The sequence below is a fragment of the Maylandia zebra genome, linkage group LG10, assembly GCF_041146795.1.
Source record: "Maylandia zebra isolate NMK-2024a linkage group LG10, Mzebra_GT3a, whole genome shotgun sequence".
Lineage (NCBI taxonomy): Eukaryota > Metazoa > Chordata > Actinopteri > Cichliformes > Cichlidae > Maylandia > Maylandia zebra.
Window position 1 is genome coordinate 31,909,607 of NC_135176.1, and position 20,564 is coordinate 31,930,170.

Genomic DNA, 20,564 nt, shown 5'->3' on the forward strand with positions numbered 1-20,564 from the left:
AGTCCAGCTCCATCCCCACAACATTGCTGGCCTTACGGATCAGTTTATTAAGTCTGTTGGCATCTGCGACCCTCAGCCTGCTCCCCCAGCATGCAACAGCATAGAGGATCGCACTGGCCACCACAGACTCATAGAAAATCCTCAGCATTTTCTGGCAGATGTTGAAGGACCTCAGTCGCCTCAAAAAATAGAGACGACTCTGGCCCTTCCTGTAAAGTGCTGTGGTGTTTTTAGCCCAGTCCAGTTTATTGTCAATGTGTACTCCAAGGTATTTATAGTCCTCCACAATGTCAACACTGACCCCCTGGATTGAAACAGGGGTCAAGTGTTTCCTGGTCTTCCTGAAGTCCACGATCAGTTCCTTGGTCTTTGCCACGTTGAGCTGCAGATGATTCTGCTCACACCACGTGACAAAGGAGTCGACCACAGGATCTTCTGTTCGCCAAGTGTGAAGTCTGAAGGAACAACATGTCCAAAGGAGTGTCTGCATCATTGTTGGGAACGACATGTTTACTTGTTCCTGTCATCGCAGTGAGGGGAAAATCATGAATTCAGTTTGCAACCTTCAGCAGCTGCAGGAATGAGCGTGGGATCGATGTGCTGGAGCTTTCACAGAAAAAATAAAGTTTTTAATGTGAGCTATAACAGATCATAAACTGTTAAAATTATAGTTTCTAAAAAAACGAATCGTGTACTGAGAGAAGTTCATCCACAGAAACCCCAATCACTCAGTTACAGTAATGCGTTTATATGTTTATATAAAAAGGTTTAAACTCGTTATTTTTAAGTTATATTTCCATGTCAAATGCCTCCCATCGACCATCAAAGACAATCCTGGAAAAACCTAGAGGGAAGACTTTCAGGTCCCTACAGTCCTACTTTATTGGCCATTTTAACACTGAATTATCTACAAATCTGCTTTTAGGTCCTTTGGATGTTTTAGGGTATATTTCTGGTACTGTGGCTCTGTGCGTATAGACTCAGGTGTGGAGCTCAGTTTAACATGGATGCTTGAATTTCCTAAAGTATCTGGATGATTGATCTCTGGCAGCAGATTTGGAGGCCTGTAGAAACAGTTTTTTACACACAGCTTCTCATACAGGGCAGGTAATGGGTCTGTGAAAGAAACCAACCAGGTGAGGGTGTCACAGCTGTTAACGCTAAAGAATATATCACATTTTGTGATATATTCTTTGTGATATATATACTCAGTGTTATTCCCTAGATATGACACCGTGTTAGTGATGTGCGAATCATGAACGAATCGTTCAATACTCAAGAATCACTTTACGGACTCGTGAATCATGATTCACAAGCCCAACTGACTCACTGACTCATCCCTGTTGCTGTTAGCAAGCTAATTTCATTAGTAGAAATATATCTAACTTAAAATTAAAATTGTGTGGAAAAAAACAACAGCCAGTTTCTTAACAAAACATTTCTGCTCTAAACTGGAAGAAAAAACCCTGAGTAGAAGCTCACATCAAGACTATCCGGTCGTTAAGTGATGACGTGAGTGCATCCTACTTCCGGGTCTAAAGTAGTCTGCGTTTAATATGGCTTTTGTGTTGTTAACATGTTTAATGTTTTGTATTTTCTTCTATTTAATCTCAAAAAGCTCCTAAAACAGTCAGTGATCACTGTTGACCTCCCTCGGCTTTTATTACCGCTAATCATTTATTTAAGCTCAGTTTTTAAAACCTTAGGATGTAGCTACAGCCCAGCCCATGCAGCAGTATATGAATGACTAACCTCGTATTGTGGATGGATTATCTCAGTTGTTCTCCTGGCTGAAGTTTGGTCCTTTTACAGCATCCTGCCATGCGATTACATTTGTTCCTGACCACCGAGAACACTCACGTTAACTTTTATCGAGTGGGAAAAAAGTTAGCTTGTTTATATTATGCTAACATAGCTGTGTCGCTAGCGGTCACGTAGCACATCATCATATACCAGCTAGCCAAACTTCAGTAACCCTACAAACGTCACTGCTGTTTAGTTTTCTGTCTTCATTTATGCTGGAAGTGATAGCAGAGCTGTACGTTTTAATTTGTTTCCAAAACCCCGCAGTCAGGACATGCTATGTTGTATTTAGATAGAAGCTAGCGAGCTAACTCCCTGCTAACTTCTAACTCCGTTAAATGTCATAAATTCCGTTTTCATGGATGCCTGGATGTTAAACTTAATTGTTACACCTGGTAGAGCAGAACGCTGATCATTTTATTAAAGATGAAAGACTTTAGACAGTTTTTCAACTCTCAGTAATGCCACAGTGATCGTTTGATATATGGACCTGCAGCAGAGTTTAGACCCAGACACGGCTAGTGACGTCAGACTTAACGAACGGATAGCTCCTTGGTTCACAGTAGCATCATGTTAGCTGAGTTACTCACCCCCTCCCTCCTGTGCTGAATCATAGCATAAACGAATCAGTGATATTATATTTATTATTTATTATAAGATATCACTCCTGGCTCACAGCTTCTTCTTCTTCTTGGTTGGCAACCAATGTTAAGGCGCATTACCGCCCCCTGGCTCACAGCTCAATGGACATTTAAATATGTATAAAAATACACATTTGAGGAAAATACAAATAAAATAAAAATAAATAAAATAAATCTTTTTTTGCTCTTTTTTTGATCTATAAAAACAGTTGTTTTTCTTTTTCAATCACTCATCTTAGCCGTAGGATTTACACGAAAGAGAAATAAATTAAGTTTGAGTGAAAATGTACATTTTTTTTGCACTCTCTGGGCAACTGACTCAGTGACTCAAATGACTCAAAAAACCCAGTTCACTTTGGCGAGTGACTCATTCAAACTCGATTCAGTAAAAAGAATCGAATTTACCATCACTACACCGTGTGCCAAATCCAGATGAACTTTTGTGTTAATATTAAATTTGTGACGTTCTCATTTTTTTTAAATACTCATGTAGAAAGTCACCAGAATTTAAACATTTGTTTTCATGTTTATCGCTGAGGTGCTTTTGAAGGTCTGTTACAGTCTTCTGATTTACACTGAAGTAATAAATTAATTCTCTATTTGACGTGTTTATTCGACTCCCAGTGATCCTGTCTCGTTCTGCATATCTCACCTCTGTGAAAGTCTTTTCTTCTCTGAAGTGTGAAACTGATACTTGGACCCCCGATGTTGGTGTTATATCCTGCATGAACAGCTGACATTTATAACGGCCCAGCCTCAGTGCTGTTTTTCCTGCTCTCGGTTCTCACTGTGTGGAAAATGTTGCCTGATTTTGTCCTGACGAAGGCCTCCTGTGTGTCTTTGCAGGGCGGCGTGAGGCCGAGGAGTCCAGCTGTGATCTGAAGGGGAAGAAATCTGAGGACCCCCGGCCCCGAAGGGGCCAGCTGTTTGACTTCACGTGAACAAAGACATTTCTTTTTGGTGCTTCTGACCGGATGTTGCCTCGGTTCTCCGCTTGGTTTAGTTCTAGAATCAGCTTCAAAATGTGACAATGACGGAACCGTTACAACTTTATCCTCCAGCAGGAACGAAGGAGAAGCTTCCTGAGAGGGTGGATTATTGAAAGCAGGCTGCTCGAGCCTTTCGGAGAATTTAAATGGAGGTTTGCTGCAGTGGAAACACCGGGGAGTTCATCTGTAGTCATTTGGAATAACAGTGTGTGACTGTGTGGGATCCACACAGATTTCCATCTAAATGAGGCGTATTTCAGGCAGCAGAGGGTTATCATCTGAAACATCTGGACGGATGGAGGAGACTCACAAACAGAGACGAAGACGGTTTTGATTACTGATGTTTATGTTCAGTATTTTTATTTTTTAAAGCACAAAGATTTATTTATACTTTTTTTAATGACTTTGGTGCTGATGCAGAACAAAAATCTAAATTTTCCGCCTGCTTTCTTCTGTAAGTTTCTCTGATTTATTTTATCTCCAAGTGATCTTATGTAATTAGGACACTAATGTGTGCGATTATACGTCTTATTGTCGAAGATTTTATCACCTGCCAGCCTTTTATAAGCGTAACGAGCGCAGCTAAATATTGAGCCATGTGACTGCTGTGTTTCAGAAAAGCTTCAGTTTTACTGAATTCTACTGGATTTTTCTTTTTTTAATCTTTTTTCCTCCCGTGATTTGTAACTTCTTCAGGCAGGAGCTTGAAGGGTCTTGACACACTTTTCTTTAACATTTAAATAAGAAACTTGAAGCCACCTGATGTTTGGCGAAGGATTGTGACTCGACCCGTGTTTAAGTCGCTCTCCTTTGTCTTTCTGAACGAAAGTGATCTGCTGAGTTTCAAGACGACCGCTGAACCCGCCCATCTGAAATCCTCTCTTCCTGTCTTGGGGGGAACTCGCTGCGCATCCCGTCACCGCCATGGTGATGTCGCAGGGCACTTACACCTTCCTGGCCTGTTTTGCTGGCTTCTGGTTGGTCTGGGCCCTCGTCGTCATGCTTTGCTGTTTCTGCAGCTTCCTGCAGCGCCGGCTGAAGCGCCGGCGCGAGGAGAGGCTGAGGGAGCAGTGTCTGCGTACTGTAGAGATGGAGCCGCTCAGCTGCCACCCCGCCGGGTACCCACCTGCTGCTCCTCCACCACCACCACCGCAACAGCCTCCACAGCTGCCCAGAGAGCCGCCACAGTTCAGCCCTCCTCAGACTCTGTCGCCTCCTCTTCCGCTACCTGTTCCCCATCCATTGCCTCAAGCGACCTGGGTCAGCATGCCAGGTAATCATTTTATTTCACAGGCGACAAAACGCTCGCGAGCTAAGACGCAACCTCAGGTTTCAAAAACTGCAGTTCCTCTAATGGCCACTTAAAGCAAAAGTGAGTTGATCGCCATAAAACCTCCGTGTTAGAAATCCTTAATTTACAGCCACAAACAGAGGTGTGTCTCTGACAGCTGCCTGCTCGGCCGAACCTCTGACTGTGTTTGTGATCTTGGTCTTTTCTGTAGTTTTCAGTGGTATCGAACAAATAATATGGAGTTTGGTGACATCCTAGTATTTAATCAGCTGTTAAACAAAGAGTTCATGGATGTAATTCAGTCTTCTGACTTCTCCACGCACACTGTCACAGCTTTATGAACTCTGGCCAAGCTGTCAGTGCGACTGAGACCTGCAGCAGAAACTTGCTTCACATTTATGAGAACTAATTTTAAATTGTACATCATTGAAATTAAAGTTTAGAAAATATTTAGCGCTGTCAGCGTTAATCGTGGGGCTGCACAGGGTCAACACGTTAGCGCGGTTAGCTCCTTAACGCGTTAGCGCCGTCCAGCCCCACGCACGCAGCGATCCTCGTTAACTCGCTAACGGAGATTTGCCGCGTTAATGCGGTTATGGCGTTAATGTCATTTTAACGAGATTAACTCTGACAGCACAAAAAGTTATTTGTGCAATAGATTACACAATTAATGGGGGCATGAAGTATGGAAAAGGCAGTTATAGCGAGCTAAGCATGAGAAGTTCAATGAGCATATTGTGTTGAACATTTTATAAGTGCAGTACAAATTTAAGACAAAAATGGACTTGAGGTAATCCTGCCGCAGCTTCACGATCCACAAGCTCGTGCCCATGCACCGTGTTCGTGATTTAGACATTTTACTCTCAGCCATCAGACGTCCTCACAGGAATAACCTGAAAAATCCAGCTTCAAGCTCTTCAGATCCACAACTGCTTATTAGAGTTTCCACGGAGAGCAGAGCTGCACTCAGCATTCATAATACCTCCTCCTGCATTTATTAGTCTCTTCTGTAAACTTGACTCACTTTCTGAAGCAGAACTCGTCTCTGCTGCTGAGCAAATAACCAAACCTGTCACGCCGTGTTTGATCTGTATTTACAAGCTGTTTTTCATACTTACGCCTCGTTGTTTGAGCTCAGCTCAACAGGAAAGACAAAACTGATGCGATGCAGACAGAGAAGCAAAGTGCAGGAGCGTTTCTTATAGTTCCCAGTTTAGTTCCTAGCTTCCACCTCCCTCCCTCCATGCTGGCCTGCGTTCCCCCGCATGGTGTCATGGTGACAGCTGCCGCTGAGGCGTAGGCAACAGCCGCGGAGGCCATGCGGTGACGGAGTAACAATAAAATAAGAGTGATTAGAAGGAGGAGACACTCAGAGGCCGAGAGGTGCAGCTTCACAAAGAATCACTGTAATCACCGAGACTGTGAAACTCCCCGTTCTTAATGAAACTGCCTCGCACGGATTAAAGCCCGCACAGGAAAAATGTTGCTCAGGTCTTAATAAACCCACATACTACATGTCATTTGCAGTATGTGAGTTATGCTGCTTTATATTTCTGTCCTCTCGCTGTACCCGAGGAGCATTTCATGAGTGGCAGCTCAAAGTAATACTCTGCAGGCTACATCCACACGTACACGGGTGTTTCCACTGAAGACTGAGCTTTAAAAACTCCTGTGCAGGTAAAGATGTTAGAAAACTGTTTCTGCGTTTGCATGCGGACAAGAAGAACTGAGACCTTGATGTCAAAATCTAACATTGGGGTTAAAGCGTCACCGCTAGCTTTGGTGTGTTGTCCACAGATTATTTTGTTTTCACACTGACATGTTTTCTAAAAAAAAAATTAAAAAAAATTTGCTTATGCCCGTCATAAGCAGAAATTTAGAACAGCAAAGGGGTGTGGCTTCTGTGCCTGACATAACCATACAAGGACTATTCACTCTGTGACATCATGCAGATCCAAGAGATGAAAAAAAGGCTAAAAGTGTTCCCTGTTCTCCCTGTGGTTGCTTCCCAGGTTTTCTCTCGAAGATGTGAATTTAACTTCCAGTTAAATTGAATATTTTTAAAATTATTTTTTTTATTTTGGCGTCATGGTTGTGTGAGAATACTCCCATTTCTGTTCTTGATTTTCTTTTCTAAGGCAGGAAAATCTCAATGGTCTATAGAGTGAAAACAATGTGCGTAATGAGCAGCTTGCTTTATGACAGAGGAACAAAACGAACAAGCATCTACAGAAGAATAGGAATTAAAGGGAAAGGGGTAAAAGAGCATCAGCTGCTCTCAAAGACGATTAATGAGCGGAGACAGACAGTACAGGATGAAACAAAAGATCGCTGGAGTCTTGGCCTCAAAGCAGACTGATGAAGAGGTTTAGTATCCAGGCAGCAGCAGGGCTGAAAGCGAAGCAGGTGCTCGGCAGCTGAGACCCGAGAGGAGCTGTTTCAGTCGACTTCACCAGCAGAGGAGGTGGTAAAAGCAGGTTTTACAGCAAAGTGGAAAGAAGCTTTTTTTAGCCTCTTTCAGCAAACAGTTTCGGTCCATTTGCAGCGCTGTGTGAAGCAGCCGCTGATAGCGTTACTGGGTATCTGCTAAAAACACAGAAGATGAGACTATGTGAGAGCAAAGCGAGCGGCAGATGGTTTTCTTAAAATGAGCTGTTATTAATCTGTGTTTGTCCAGGTGGACGGGACTCATGATGAAAACCAGTTAAGAGTTTATTTACTGGGTTAAAAATATGAACAGAAAGAGGTGCTTATGATGTTCTAGTAACAGCCTTCAAAGAAACATCTCTCCCTGACTTTCAGTTTTGTTAATAAAAATTTGGCCTTTTTCCTGCTGCATGTGGCAGGATTCCTCTCAGTCACCAGTTTTCCTTTTAAATGCAGAATTTCTCCTCTTGGATTTGACAGTTTTCCCTCACAGAATAAGCACTTTCTTCTTGGATTTGCAGATCTTCTCCGTTCTTGTAGCTTCCCCAGTGTTTGTCTTGCAAATTTACCAATTTGTTTCCCTTGAAAATTGTATTTATTCATCCTTCAATTTAGCTGGTTGATCCTTTATGAATTTACTATTTTATCACTTTAATTTTTTTCATCATAAATTTGTGGTTTTTCTTCTTAAATTTAACACTTCCTTGTAAATTTTGCAGTATTTTTTTTAAAGGTGTTGTTGTTGTTGTTGTTGTTGTTGTTTTTCCCCATCATAAATTGCGCTTTCTCTTTTTCCCCCTTTTAAACGTTTGTTGTTTCCCATCACCCGTAAAAGGCTGATGGGGTTCAGTTGTCACCCTGCCGGGCGGGCGGTGTGAGCAGTTTGTCAATATAACTGAAGAACGAGGTCACGCGGGGTTTTTAAATTGATACCATAGATGCATCTACTAACAATCTCAGATGACTTCGAGTCCCAGTAGCTTAAAGGTCAGAGGTCAAAGGATTTTCACATTGACTAGTTTTTTTTCTTGCATTTTCTTCAGATTTTGTCTTTAAATTTGTTTTTTCATTTAAAAATCTTTTTTCCCTTTGAAAATATTTTTTTCCTTTTAGGTTTTGGTTCATAAATTTAGCGTGTTCTAGTTTTGGTCTAAACGTGTCAGTTCATTCATTGATGGCGACAGTAACTAAGCTTTCTGTGGTTGTCATCATAGTGATGATGTAGACAAATCATGAATGAACCAAATGATAATTTTTGTTAAACTCACAGGATTAGTTGCAAAAATCAAAAAAGGTTTTCCATTAAAATAAACGAGGCTTTTGGGATTTTTCCTTCTTTTTTTTAAAGGGAAGCCGTGTTAAGGAAGGAAAACTACAAATCCGTCTTCCTTTTCTGACTCATTTATAATCCTCAACATCTTCCTCATTAGCTGGAAACAAAATTGTCAAAGTAAAGCTGTTGATGGAGACTCGAGTTTAACAGGAAAATCATCCAAAGATCAGAAATGAATGAATGCCCTCAGTCAAAGGTTCTTATTGTTAGCTTTGATGGTTTAGGCACAGCAGCTGAACTGGGTCAGTTTTGTCTAATGGATGCCACCGTGGTTCCCATTAGCTTAATCCTGTGAGCGCTTTCAGCTTCGGACACGTCCGACCCTCCGATGGAAACATCAGCCCCGCGTGTTTCTGCTGACGTCCTGCTGAGCGTTCGCTGGGTATTTAAAGCCGTCCTGACAGCTGCTGGTGTTGTTTACAGCTGGCGTGTTGATAGGGGAGTTAGTGCAGAGCTGAGAAACAATAGTAACCTGATCTTGCAGGTATCTGTGAGCCATGTTTGATGGACTCTGGCCAGGTATAAACAAACACATTTGCAGTGATGAGTAAGGCCCGTTTCATGGCAACAGTTCACCAAACAGCTGCAGGTTTCCAGCGCTGCTGTTTGCTGTGGTGGCTGTAAACAGGCTGTTGGTTGGTATGTGGGTTGCTGCTGACGGGTGTGGGCGTGGGTCATTTTTCAGGCACTACAGCATAAAATGTTCTTAACGCCATCCAATAGGTTTTATCTTGCATACAGCTTCGTGTGTGTGTGTGTGTGTGTGTGTGTGTGTGTGTGTGTGTGTGTGTGTGTGTGTGTGTGTGTGTGTGTGTGTGTGTGTGTGTCCTGTCTGGCACTGTAGCCATCAGAATTATTGTCTGAAGGCCAAGAACAGATTTACTTTCCCAAGTGGGCCTTTTGCTATACTGGTCCACTTGATTGTCATAGTTTATTTGATCTTTATTAGTTATTTTTATTCTAAGTTATTGTAATCAGGCCAGACTGGACTCGGGGACGGGAAAGAAAAACAAGAAGAAAAGTTCAGAAGAAAGTTAACAGAAGGAGAGGGGAAGAAAAAGGAGAAAAGAGAATGAAAATCTGCTTCATCACCTTTGTCTTTTTCTTTTCCCTCTTTGTCTTTTCCTGGATCACCTGTTGAGAAAAAAAGAAAACAAGCAGAAGAAGACAAGAGCAACACAATAAACAACATCACGATGATCTATGGGAATATGACAGTAAATACTAAATGTTAAACATTATTGTGCAGCACGTAAGATCAACAGCACACAGTGTGCTTTGAGGTAGGAGCCAAAAAGGGTGTAGTTTGTGTGTGTGTGGGGGGGGGGACTGAGATGTCCCCAGAGAGGTGGCGTCTGATACCCAACCTGACATATAGACACAGACATACAGGCACACACAGATACAAACATCCATTCCCACCCTCATGCTCTCATATGCACTCACTCCACACTCAACCAACGTGGAGACAGACATAGAGAGACGCTGTACACACAATCACACTCCCCAAGCGTACTCTACGAACCGGGTCTAGGTGCCCCCGCCCCTGGAGGGGGAAACTGCACCCAGACCCAGGTGGTGTTACCCTTTTCCCTGCGGTGGGGATCTTGCATACAGCTGCTGTTACCTCTCAGGGTGATGCCTACAAACCCAAATTAGCGGTACACTCGTCAGTGATCGCAGTACAACACTCGCGTGGTGGACAGATTTTGGAGGACTTTCCAGCTGAAGCGGTTCTCTCAGAGCCTTCGTCAGCTTTTTCTGGCCCTGCCTCCTCCTCTCTTCCTTTCTCTGATTAGTGTATTTATGGCAGCATTTCTTGTCAGTTCTCACTTCTTGTGGAAAAGTAATTGGATGTGTTTTGACCCCTGGCTGTTAGATTGTGACAAAAAAAACAAAAAACCAATTAATCATTCCTATTTTAGTCACTTTTCATGTCATGGTTCGTCACTGGCTTACAGATTGAGCCAGTTTCACAGAAAAAGTCTTTTTAACTTCATGAACTTCAAATTCACCCCTGAAAGTTTATTTTTTCCCCTCTGTTGCTCTAATATGAGATGATTTAAGCAACACGGTGTGTTATCCCAGCTGAAGCACCCATCAGATGATGGATGTGGTCAGCTAAGCTGTGGTGCTTAAACAATGCTCAGCATTGAGGGCTCGAAAACAAGTCAGGATACCTTCATGCTTTCATGATGTTTACACCAAATTCAGACAATGCCATCTGAATGTTGGATGAAATCTAGACTCACCCGAACAGGAAACGTCTCTCCAGCCATCTGTTGTGCGATTTTTTTGTGAGCTCGTGTGACTCGTAGCATCAGTTTGCTGTTCTTATCTGACAGGACTGACGCCCGGCGTGCTCTTCTGCCGCTGTAGCCCATCTGCTTCGTAGGTTGTGGATTCAGGGATTCTCTTCTGTAGACTGTGGTTCAAACCAGTGATTGTCAAAGTTACTGTTGCAATCTTGCCATTCTTCTCTGACTCCTGCCATCAACAATCTATTGTCACCCGAAGAACTGCCGCCATTCTCTAAAAAACCTTACAGACTCAGACCAGCTCGTCTGACAAAGTCGATCAAATCACCTTTTTGATTTTGATGCTTCCATTTGAACTTCAGCAACTTGTCTTGATCGTGTCTACATGATTAAACAGACTGAGCGATCCCAAACATAACACCTGTGTGTGTGTGTGTGTGTGTGTGTGTGTGTGTGTGTGTGTGTGTGTGTGTGTGTGTGTGTGTGTGTGTGAGAATATAGTTGATTTCTTGGCTAAAGAAGTCGCACAGTTGCTTTAAACAGAGCTGGTGCAGCAGTCTGAAGAGCCGAGTTTCTTCCGTGTTTGAAAGAGGAGGACGGCAGCTTGTGCAACATTCGACAGATATTGATCACGATCTGGCAACATTCATCAGCTTGGATATAAAAATGGCTTTCAGCTCCAGAAATCTGCTGTTCGACTGATGTGTGTTTGCAGCCTGAGGGTTAGATTGTTCCTGACGATTCATTGAAACATAGACTCGGCTCTCGCCGGCTGCCGGTCAGGTTTTCCTGAATCGTACCCTTTGCTGTGCTCTCTGCAGCAGAACCACCTCCAGTTGCTTCTTTCTCGAATGTCAGAAAATGTCAAAGTAATCTGTGTCAGGTAGCAGACACGCCGCTTAAAAGCCACAACAGTTCAGCACTTTGTTTTCTGTTGTTTCAGCCGCACTGCAGACACAGCTGCTCCCTTCACTTATCTCACACGTCAGCTGAAACCATTCAGCCGAGTGTTGACCGTGATTAATGTCCCAGCGTTCCCTGAAAGCAGCACAGCAGAAACCTGTGCAGGTGCTTCTGCTGAACCTGCGTGTCAACATTTCACTGCAGAGATTTGAGATTCTCGCAAATGTAAAACAGACGAGTCCATCAGTGCAATTAGTAGCAGGTGTGAACGAGCCAATTAGGAGCGAGAACAATGTGGAAAAACGAACCTGTTGCTGCAAAGCGTGAACCGACAGAGACGTTCTCAACTCCATCTAAAAGCTCGCTTTCCTGTTGTGCAGCATAATCAGAGCGCATCCTGCAAGAAAGGAAATCAGGAGGAGAATAGCAAATTACGGTATTTCAGACAATTTCACCAAATTACAATCATCTCCACGGATCCACAGGCAGCTTCTCATCCTCGGTGATTAAATCTCTGCAGGCTCAGACGTGTTCCAAAGTGCAGCCTCGTGATTACTTCAGTTTGTGGACTTCTAAACCTTAAATAAATATATTCAGTGCAGGAGCCAGAATCAGTTTTGATGCCTGTAATGGTCAAAGTGACGCTCTAGCAACAAGTAACAAGTAACTCCCCTTAGTTTGTTTCAGCTGTGAAAAACATTGTGTTGTGTTGGAAGTATGAACTTTTCACATCGGTCTGACTTAATGACCGCTGCGCTGCTGTTTTTCTGAGGCTTACTTGATGTGTTTACTTAGACTTAGATCCTCCCGCGCCGATCGGCGCATCGGGCGACAAGAGAACGCCATCGAACTCGGTCTATCGCGGCAGTTGTTGCTTCATCCCATGACAGTTCGACTGAACGTAAATCTTCAAGGAAAGTCCTCCTCCATGTTATTTTAGGTCTTCCTCGCCGTCTCTTTCCATTCTTCGGGTTCCACAGAACTGCGACACGGGCAGGTCTCGGGTCCGGTAGCCGAAGGATGTGACCGGCAAATCTGAACCGACGCTTGGTGACTTGGACATGGAGCGGCTCTACTCCCGCACGGCGATATACTTCTTCATTGGTAACGCGATCCCGATATGTGATTTTGAGCAGCCGTCGAAGACAACGTTGTTGGAAGACGTCAAGATGGCGGTTGATCTTTGCAGTTGATTTCCAAGTCTCCGCTGCATACAGTGCCGTCGGTATAACGATGGTCTTCAGGAGCCGCACTTGATGTGTTTACACTTATTTTTTTTCCTTTCTATCTGCTCGGCTTGCAGATTAACTAATGAGCCTTTGTGATGTATTGAAATGTAATTTCCTGACTGTTAATCCAGGAATCTGTGCAGCCGCCAGCCGCCAACCTCTTTTTCAGGGCGTTGCACATCGTCTGTGAAGGTTCTCAGTCATCCAGGTCATCGTAGTCTGAGAGCTCGGAAAGAAAAGCGTCTGGACTTGTTTGTTATAGATGTTTCGTCCAAGAAGCTTCTTCAGTTTTAAGAGCAACTGGTGGATTTAAGCCCTGTGGGAGTGTCTCCGAGAGGGTCACGGACCCCCTAATGATCCTCTACTTGTGAAGACAGGTGTGAGTCACAGTCAGCCAGCGTTTCAGGTGAACCCATTGTGAGACCTAGCCCCACCCTGTCATGTGATGTGAGTGGGCGTTAAGGCGTCTGGGAAGGATCTCAGACGTTGCACATCTGAAAACTGCAGGAACGCTAAAGGACACCTCGCATGATGTAACGGCAAAACAGGAGGCGTCTGACAAATGCGCCTCTGTGTTGGTGATCTATAATCTTTCCAGCGAGTTCTGGGTCTACATCAGGGCCGCCCGTGCTGAATAGGCTCTACTCCGAGCTCCCTCTGGGCTGAATGAGAAACTTTAACTCAGTTTTCCACAGATGAACTAAAATGGCTCCATGTTTCCCTCACTCAGCACTGCCAAGTGTACATAAGCAACACGCAGTAAACAGTAGTAAACGCAGTAAACACGTAGTAAATAGTAAATTGAAATCTCAGACGGATGAATCATCGCTGCTTTCCTCATCTGACATTTGTGTTTCCTGACTGGTTTGTTGTGAGTTTTTTGGCATTTTGTAGCATTGGGGGAATATCTGAGTGCGCTCTGATTTATCAAAGAGAGAGTGGTTTTAAATCTTAATGTATACAAACTTCAGACCATTGACACCAGCCCGGAGAATCATCACCTCTTCTTTCTCTGTGTGCCATCAGCTCGTGTTTCTCTTGTTGCACAACGTGCTGCAATGCAGTTTCTCCGCTCGAACTCATGAAGTCTTGAGAGGGAGGCGGAAAGCTGGAGAACAAGCGGACCTGAAATAGGAGTGAGTGATGTAAGAGAGACGGAAAGAGATTTGGTAAAACAAGAAAGAAACGCAAACTCGGAGCAGAAGTCCTGTGATGGCTTTTGTTCCTGCCGCCGAGCACAGTCACAGGTGTCGCAGCGGGCGTGCGGTAATCACAAGTGTGTGTGTGTGTGTGTGTGTGTGTGTGTGTGTGTGTGTGTGCGTGTGTGTGCGTGTGCGTGTGTGTGCGTGTGTGTGCGTGTGTGTGCGTGTGTGTGCGTGTGTGTGCGTGTGTGTGCGTGTGTGTGTGTGTGTGTGTGCTGCACATTGGCTTTATTCCAGTGTATCACACTGCATCAGGCATGTATTATGATAAATGGATGCTGTGTTGCAGTGAAAGCTGAGGTTTCCCTCTGGTCTGCTTCAGGGAAGAAGCTCATTAGTGTTTTTCTTCCTGGTCCTACAGACTTCACTTTGGGATGACAACAAACACACAACACAAAATAACTGAGCTCATCACAATGGTGTTAATTAATAGCTGTGATCTAAAAGTTTCTGCCTGTTACTTAAATGTGAACAGTGTTAGTTCAGGCAGCTGATTCCCTTTTACGACAGGTGCTATTGCACTGCAAGCCACCAGGTTTCGATTAAATGATTCAGTTGGAAAACAAAGACTACTACTAATACTAATACTCCATTACCTGCTGTTTAATTCAGCTCCACCCAAGAGGAATGGAGCTAAACTAAAAGACTGAAGAAGAGCTTTGATTAAGTAATTCTTAGATTAATCCATAACGATGCTGAATAAAAATAATTAAAACTATGCTGTGGGTATAATTAAGCAGCTCTGGCCTGAGATTGGACATTTTAAAGTGGGAGTCTATAAGGATTGACTCCTTTTTGGAAACAGCCTCCAGTGGCCATTAGGGGAACTGCAGTTTATAGCTTATCGGTCCGTAATGCTAACTCCCATTTTCTCGTTCTTGCAGACACGGATGTGTTCGGGAAGCCGCCTTGTTACGAGGAGGCAGTTCTGATGGATGATCCTCCTCCACCTTACTGCGAGGTCTTGGCTGACCCGCGGGGGGGAACGTACCTGAAGCCCGCCCCTCTCCGAGCCGCACCGCCGTCTTTAAGGGAACCTCACGATCGCGCCCCGGTGTTCACATCCGAGACCAGCAAGCCTCCTGCGGCTACCGTGTTCCCCGACCGAGGCTACTCCTCCCTGATACGCCTGCCTTCGTCTCAGCGCTGGGACTCTTTGGGTCACCTCCTGTCCAACATGGATCTGAACCACAATAACCTCACCCCACCTGCAACCCGATCCCTTCAGGCTACAGCCGCGATGGCTACCATGCCCCGCAGAGACCCGAGGACTCATAATGACGGACTTAGAGGTGGAATACAGGGACTTCAAGGAGGGATTCAGGGGTTCCAAGGAGGGTTGCAAGGGCTTCAGGGGGTCCATGGACTCAGGGGGTTGGAGCCCAGCTGTGGCATGCCAACAGCCTTCCCCTTGCTGGGCCGGAGCACTGCTGTTTAGGCTCGAATCCTGTCAGAAAAAGGATAAACATCTAAAAAGCTGGACATTTGGTATCATAACGCTGCTACAAGTAGAGATTTAATTGCCCAAAGAGGGTTTTAGGGCTGGAGAGGCGTCAGGAGTTAATTTCCCCCTTGCAGCTCAGTGGGCAAAAGCTGCCACTTAACTCTGCCAGGACCGAGGCTTTCAGCTATGTAGGCATATTACACACTGTTTCAAAGCGCTGTTGTCGAGTCAGAGGAATTCTGCTGTCACATTGAAGTCAACACCAGGAGGAAAGGAAAGGAGGCAGAGGACGAGAATCCAAACGAGCAGTAAGCACAGCGGCTGCCCTGCCTTTCATGCAGACTTACTATCGCCTTCATTTCCAGCCCTAACTACCCTCTCTCGTGGCGCACTTTCATTCATCCCCGATCTCTCCTCCTCTCGCTGCACTCGAACAACCTATTGTACGAGGCTGCTGTTGCCATGGCTCCGGGAAACTGTCTGTAGCCCACGACGACCTCTCTTCTTTTATCCTGTTCACAGCTTGCCTCCTCCTCGAGGACTGTGAGCATTAATGCTTACAAAAGAGCACACGGTGACCTTCGGCCAGCACGTCTCTGATATTAGAGGCGAAATGCTGAAGGTCAGTTTACCTTCAGAGTTGTTTGGATTCCGCTGTGCAGAGTACAAGAAAGCCACAGAGACGAGCACGCTTGGATTCATTTTGTAACGCGCTGTTTTGTTGTTTTCAGTGTCGTCTTTACCGCAAACTGCTGGCACTGCCCTTTTGATGGTCACCGGCTGACGTCAGCTGGGTCTCTGATATGAAAAAGAAAAGATTTTTCCATGTAAAAACTTCCAATCATTCTTTTAAACTTTGTGACAAATGCCTTGTGAAATAAAAACATCTTCATCTGTGACGCGTCTTCCTGTGCTTTGTGAAAAGATCCAAAAAATAAACGTTTATTAATATAACACAGATGGAAGGATTACTGAGGCAGGGCGTAAACAAACAGGAGTGAACCTTTTTTCCAGGCCAGAGGCTGAATTCCAAATAAAATCCACAACCGGAAACAGACTAAGGAGAAGGATAGGAATAGGGTTGGGTATTGTTTAGGTTTTATCTAATACCAGTACCAAACCGGTACTTTTGAAACGGTGCTCGAACCAGTGCTTAAAGAATAGAGAACACAAACTTTGTCCAAAAACCTCTCATGTTCAGCTGTTTTTTTTGTAAAAAGATATCAATGTTAGCCTTTTCTGCAGCTATGGGGCATATATGGTATCACTCTTGGCTGGAATCAGTGCTTAAACAATGGAAAAAACACAAACTTTGTCCAAAAACCTCTCATGTTTAACTGTTTTCCACTTTTTCTTTGGTCATTTTAACCTTTTTGGCCAGGGTGAAGGGAGCATCTGCCATCAAACAAGAAGACAGCCGCATGTAGCTATGATGATGTTTGCTAGTTCACCTTACATGCATTAATGTAATAACGTGGTTAGCCTACTCAGCGTAAATTACACACAAACAACATTAAGCTGCCCACGCAGAGAAGAACGGCTGCTGCTGCATCATCATCCTCATCATTTCTGCTACACTGGCAGGGCTAGGGGCCAGGACTCTCCTCTTCGGGTTTTTGGGGGATGTTGCTAACTCCGGGTCCAATATGTGCACGGTGTGAGGTCTCGCAGCAAGCTATCAAATACGGCGCATTTCTTGGCTTTTAAAAAAACGCTACACAGCAGCACAGCAAAGAAGGACTCATCCAGGCTGGAGAAACTGATCAGGAGGGCTAGCTCTGTGGTCGGCATGAAGCTGGACACTCTGGTGACAGTGGCAGAGAAAAGGACATTAAAGAAACTGATGGACATTATGAACAATGCTGGGCATCCTCTGCACACGGCCATAAACAACCAGAAGAGTCTGTTCAGTGACAGGTTGCTTCTCCCAAAGACAAGAACTAACAGACTTAAAAACTCCTTTGTCCCACACGCCATCAGACTGTTTAACTCCTCCCTGGAGGGGAGAGGGAGGGGAAACAGGAGGACAAAGGAGGGGGGAACAACTAAGCTGTAGTGCCTCTGCACCTCACTGTACAACACCTTGTGCAATACTTTTTGTAAATAGTCAACAGTGCAATAGACTCAATACTTGAAATGTGCAATTCACTTGTATTTTTATTTTTTATTCCTATTTATTCTATTTATCCCCTTTGTATATTTTATTTATATTTGTCTCTGTATTTATATATGTATGTGTGTGTGTGTGTGTGTGTGTGTGTATATATATATATAACAGTTCTGTAACTGTAACTTCGGTCGTTGCTGTGCTTTTTTTGGAAGTCGAATTTCCCAGAGGAACCCACCCGAGGGATTAATAAAGTTCTATCTTATCTTATCTTATCTTATCTTACACGTCGCCAGGTGTTTCATCAGATTCTTGGTGTTACCTCCTTTGACAGTATCACAGTATCAGCTTAAAGCACTTGTTGCTGCTGAGTTTGCATCTTTTGCTGTGAAGTACAGCCAGACTTTGACCGCTTCGCCTTGGGCATTTTTAATCTGTAGCTCTGCTCTAAAAGAACGTACGTACCTGGACCCGCCTACTATCCTCGGAAACGTAAAATGATTGGCTAGAATCCAAAGTGCATGACATCTCAGGAAAATAAAGCACCGAAATGTGCGCTGCTTTTCGGTCTGGTTACTACCGTTTATGTCAGAACTGGTGCCATCATGGCACCGGATACCGGTACCCATCCCTAGATAGGACTACAAATTGATACACACCGAGGGCTAAATGGAGACATGAGGGAACCAAGGTACAGCTGAAAGTATGAAAATGGAGGAAAGGAAGAAATAAACCTCTAGGAAAATTCGGCAGACTTACTATCAAATTAAAACAGGCAAAGGAAGACGAGTAGGTACAATGAGTGTAACAGTGTAACCAAATTAAACGGTAATAATATCACAGAACTGAAAAAGCCTTGTACAAGAATTCTACTCTCTTTACCCTGAAGTATTTAAACTCCTCCCACCTCTGCTCCTCCTATCTTCACTGTTGTACCTGTCTCCCTCTCACACCTGTGTTCTAACTTCTACTGACTTACGTTCTCTCTGAAGCATACCTCCACCTCTCCAGGCTCTCCTCCACCTGCTCCCTACTCTCACTGCAGATCATGACGTTGCCTTCACAGATACAGATCCACATGACCCCTCACCCCCTCACCTGTCCATCACCCCTGCAAACAAGGGGCTCAGATCCCTGATGTAATCCCACCCCCATTTCAAACCCATCTGTCCCTCCTACTGCACACCTCCCGGCTCTCTGTCCTCACACAGTGCTCTGAAAAAGTGTTTGTCGTCTTCCTCATTTCTTCATCTTTTGCTTATTTATCACATTAAATACAACAGCGAATACTAAATGAAATTTTAAAACTATTTCATCTTTTAAGCTGCAAAAAAAGCTACCAAACCTGCCTGACTCTGCGGAAAAGTACGTGAAAATCCTGTGAATGTGATAACTTGAGAACAAGGTGATGTAGGAACAGTGGTGAACCTTCCCAGGAGTAGCCGGCCTACCACATATACTCATCCAGGAGGTCACAAGAAACCCAGAACAACATCTAAAGAACTGCAGGCTTCACAGCTAAGGTCAGAGGTCACGAGTCAACAAAAACAAAGAGTTCAGGGAGAGAACCACCGCTGACTAAAACAAAGGCTCGTCTCACATTTGGCAAAATACAACTTGATGATCACTGAGAGTTTTGGGGAAAAACTGTGGAGCGACGAGACAAAAGCTTAAGTTTTCAGAAGGTTTGAGTCGCGTTACATCTGGAATCAAAACGGTCATCACCCCAACAGTGAAACATGGTGGTCGTGATGGTCCGAGGTGTTTCGCTGCTTCTGGACGACTCGCTGTAACTGATGGAAACATGAATTCTGTTCTCAAACAGAAAATCTTGCAGGACAACATCCGGCTATGTGCTAAGAGCACTCAGGTTCTGCAGCAGGACGACGATCCAAAGCACAGAGCACGTCCATCTGAAGGGATGGAAAAACAAAATGAAGGTTTTGGTTTGGCCGAGTCAAAGTTGGGACTTAAATCCGACCGAGATGCTTTGGTGTGACCTTAAACACACAGTTCATGCTCAATCCTGCAAAAAATATCCTCCACAGTGAAAGTCATTACAGATGCTCGACTGCGATCGGTTATTAGGTTTTACTTTTTCACACGGGCAGGAAGGTTTGGATGGTTTTTCCCTTTAATAAATGAAATCAGTTGAAAAATGTGTTTTGCATTTACACAGAGGACTCTGACCTTTTCTATGCATCTCCATCAAAACTGTAAGATCTCCCTGAGCTGCTCCCTCAGAGCCCGTGAAACTCCTTTTCTGTTTAATAATATTCCTTCTCTTCTACCTCGACATCCCGGCTGAACACGTGTCCTCATCCGAATATTCTTATTTCTTGGGGTGTCAGACGAAGTGAGAGATGTGGAAATGAAATCTGCTGTAATGACAAATCCATCACCTCAGCCTCACGTCTTCTCTTTTCTTTACGAGCTCACAGCGAGTCTGTTTCATCTCCTCGCCTCAGCCTCGTGCAGCGGAGATGAGTTTCTGTGAAATATTTTGTGATTAAAAAAAGTCAGATGTCCTCAGATTCTTCAACTACGATGTGTAAAATTACCGAGAGCTGCTTCTTAAAAGACTCACAGAGGAGCCTTTGGCTGTGACCGATTTGGTGGTTTGTTTTATACATCAAAGCCTCAGGAAACGCACCTCGCCGCTGATGTTTAGTGAAAATTCAAAGAGTCGTTTAGGCTCAAAACATTCCTGCTGTTTGTAGACGTGCTGCTAATATGAAGTTTGTATCGCTGGCAAATGTAAATAAGAGCCTGTTCAGACTGAACGTAATTACTCTGCCATTAAGTTGTCAGTTGGTGCTCCTGGCTAACAATTTTAACAGCTCCAGGGCACAAACGCTACTTCCTGCCAACCATCACACATTTAATGAAAACTGACTGACCTAACAGCTGTCAGTAAATCTAAATGTACCGTTTAGT

The 20,564-nt window shown here is 44.1% G+C and overlaps 1 protein-coding gene across 6 annotated transcripts in view; it reads left to right on the top strand.

Moving 5' to 3' along the window:
* The window catches only part of prr7 (proline rich 7 (synaptic)), a 30,449-nt gene extending 14,030 nt beyond the window's left edge, over window positions 1–16,419 (top strand). For 4 of the 6 annotated variants that reach the window (XM_076889433.1, XM_004556838.5, XM_012920655.5 and 1 more), the window contains 2 exons: window positions 3,291–4,706; window positions 14,961–16,419. In XM_076889433.1, coding sequence (XP_076745548.1) covers window positions 4,358–4,706; window positions 14,961–15,514 — 903 coding nt within the window. In that variant the 5' untranslated portion in view covers window positions 3,291–4,357 and the 3' untranslated portion in view covers window positions 15,515–16,419. The remainder of the gene's footprint in view (window positions 1–3,290; window positions 4,707–14,960) is intronic. The other 2 variants (XM_014413613.4, XM_076889434.1) reach the window with 2 other exon arrangements.
* The last annotated feature ends 4,145 nt before the right edge of the window (window positions 16,420–20,564 follow it).